The 1,352-nt window shown below is 53.5% G+C and overlaps 1 protein-coding gene across 1 annotated transcript in view; it reads right to left on the reverse strand.

Annotated features, from left to right (window-relative positions):
• The window catches only part of GABRE (gamma-aminobutyric acid type A receptor subunit epsilon), an 18,397-nt gene extending 17,776 nt beyond the window's left edge, over window positions 1-621 (reverse strand). The window contains exon 1 of the mRNA XM_007955629.1: window positions 518-621. Coding sequence (XP_007953820.1) covers window positions 518-621 — 104 coding nt within the window. The remainder of the gene's footprint in view (window positions 1-517) is intronic.
• Between the last annotated feature and the right edge of the window lie 731 nt (window positions 622-1,352).

Consider the following 1,352-nt stretch of genomic DNA (forward strand, 5'->3'; position numbering starts at 1 on the left):
CACCCACCTGTTGCACCCCATCGCTCCCCTGCGTCCCGGGACCCTCTAGTTGCCCCGCAGACTTCCTGCCCTCACTCTCCCCTGGCGACCTCCGCTAGTCTCAGCAGTGTCCTTGGCACAAGGGAGGAAGGGGTATCTGAACGACTTCCCATGGCCAGTTTCCCAGGTAGTTGGGAGGAGAGGACGCGCAAGCGGCGGAGCAGGCCCAGGCATTCCGTGGGGCACGTCCTCTAACTCCAGGAAGGCGCGCACCCTACGTGGTTTCCAGTTCAACCCCAAGGGTCTTGGGGTGGCCTACAGAGGGCCTGAGAGAGAAATCTCGCCTCCAAGACGGGCTCCCAGGTGAGGTCGCAAAGAGAAGTGAGAAGGCACCTTGGGAATGGGGCAGCGCCCCATTAGCGTCTTAGCACTCTATCCTTCTTGTCTAGACCCTCTTCAGAGGACATGGAACAAAGATTTGCTCAGCTTGCTGCTGACTGGCTCTGTGCGATCTGACGGCCAGCAGCAGCCTCCTCACCTGTTGCTCTTGAAGACTGTGCGCGGCCCAGACCAGAGGATGGCTCCTCTGCTGGCTTCTCGGTGCCCTCCCCCACAGCGCTCGCTGTGCCGTGACTGTATCATCCTCACAACACTAGGCAGTGACTGGTGGCTTTCCTGGGCATTTCTTTGCGAGCTTGTTTAGGGTGGATCTCCCCGGATGGAGTCAGTTCCTTGTGTATCTGTTTTCTGTATCCCTGAAGCTTAGAAGAGTGTTATAGGCACACAGTAAGTACTCAACGAATATTTGTTACTGGACTGTGTGCATCTTAATGTCCCTGAGCCCACTGGGACCCAGGATTCCCTTGAGTGTGTGTGTGTGTGTGTGTGTGTGAAGGAGGGAGATGTTCAGAGTGAGGAAGAGACTACAGGACACATTCAGGTCGCCCACGTGCCACAGCTTTCTAGTGTGGGGGCAGGGTGGGCTAATGGAGTGTGCACTGGGAGGCAAGCTGCCTTAGGAGATGCTGACAACACGCTGGTAAAACAACCAGTGGGAACTCCAGTCCAGATAATGCACAGAAGTGAGGGAACTCAAGTAAGTGGACCACTGCAATGAACTAAATCAAGGTACTTTTAAACTGTATAGCATTTATGTGCAGAACTATGACTTAAGTTTTGTAAAGAATGCTATTTGTAACTTTAGCATATGTTTAGCATACTTGGGGATGCAATCTGTTGTTGTTGTTGTTGTTATGTACCGTCTGGTTGACCCGACTTATAGTGACCCCTCCTTGGGTTTCCGAGGCAGTATCATTACAGAAGGAGATTGCCCCATCTTCCTTCCGAGGAGTGAGTGGCTGGTGGGTTTGAAC

Source organism: Orycteropus afer, unplaced genomic scaffold (assembly GCF_000298275.1).
Source record: "Orycteropus afer afer isolate SDZICR_OR568_19922 unplaced genomic scaffold, OryAfe1.0 scaffold00519, whole genome shotgun sequence".
Classification (NCBI taxonomy): Eukaryota; Metazoa; Chordata; class Mammalia; order Tubulidentata; family Orycteropodidae; genus Orycteropus; species Orycteropus afer.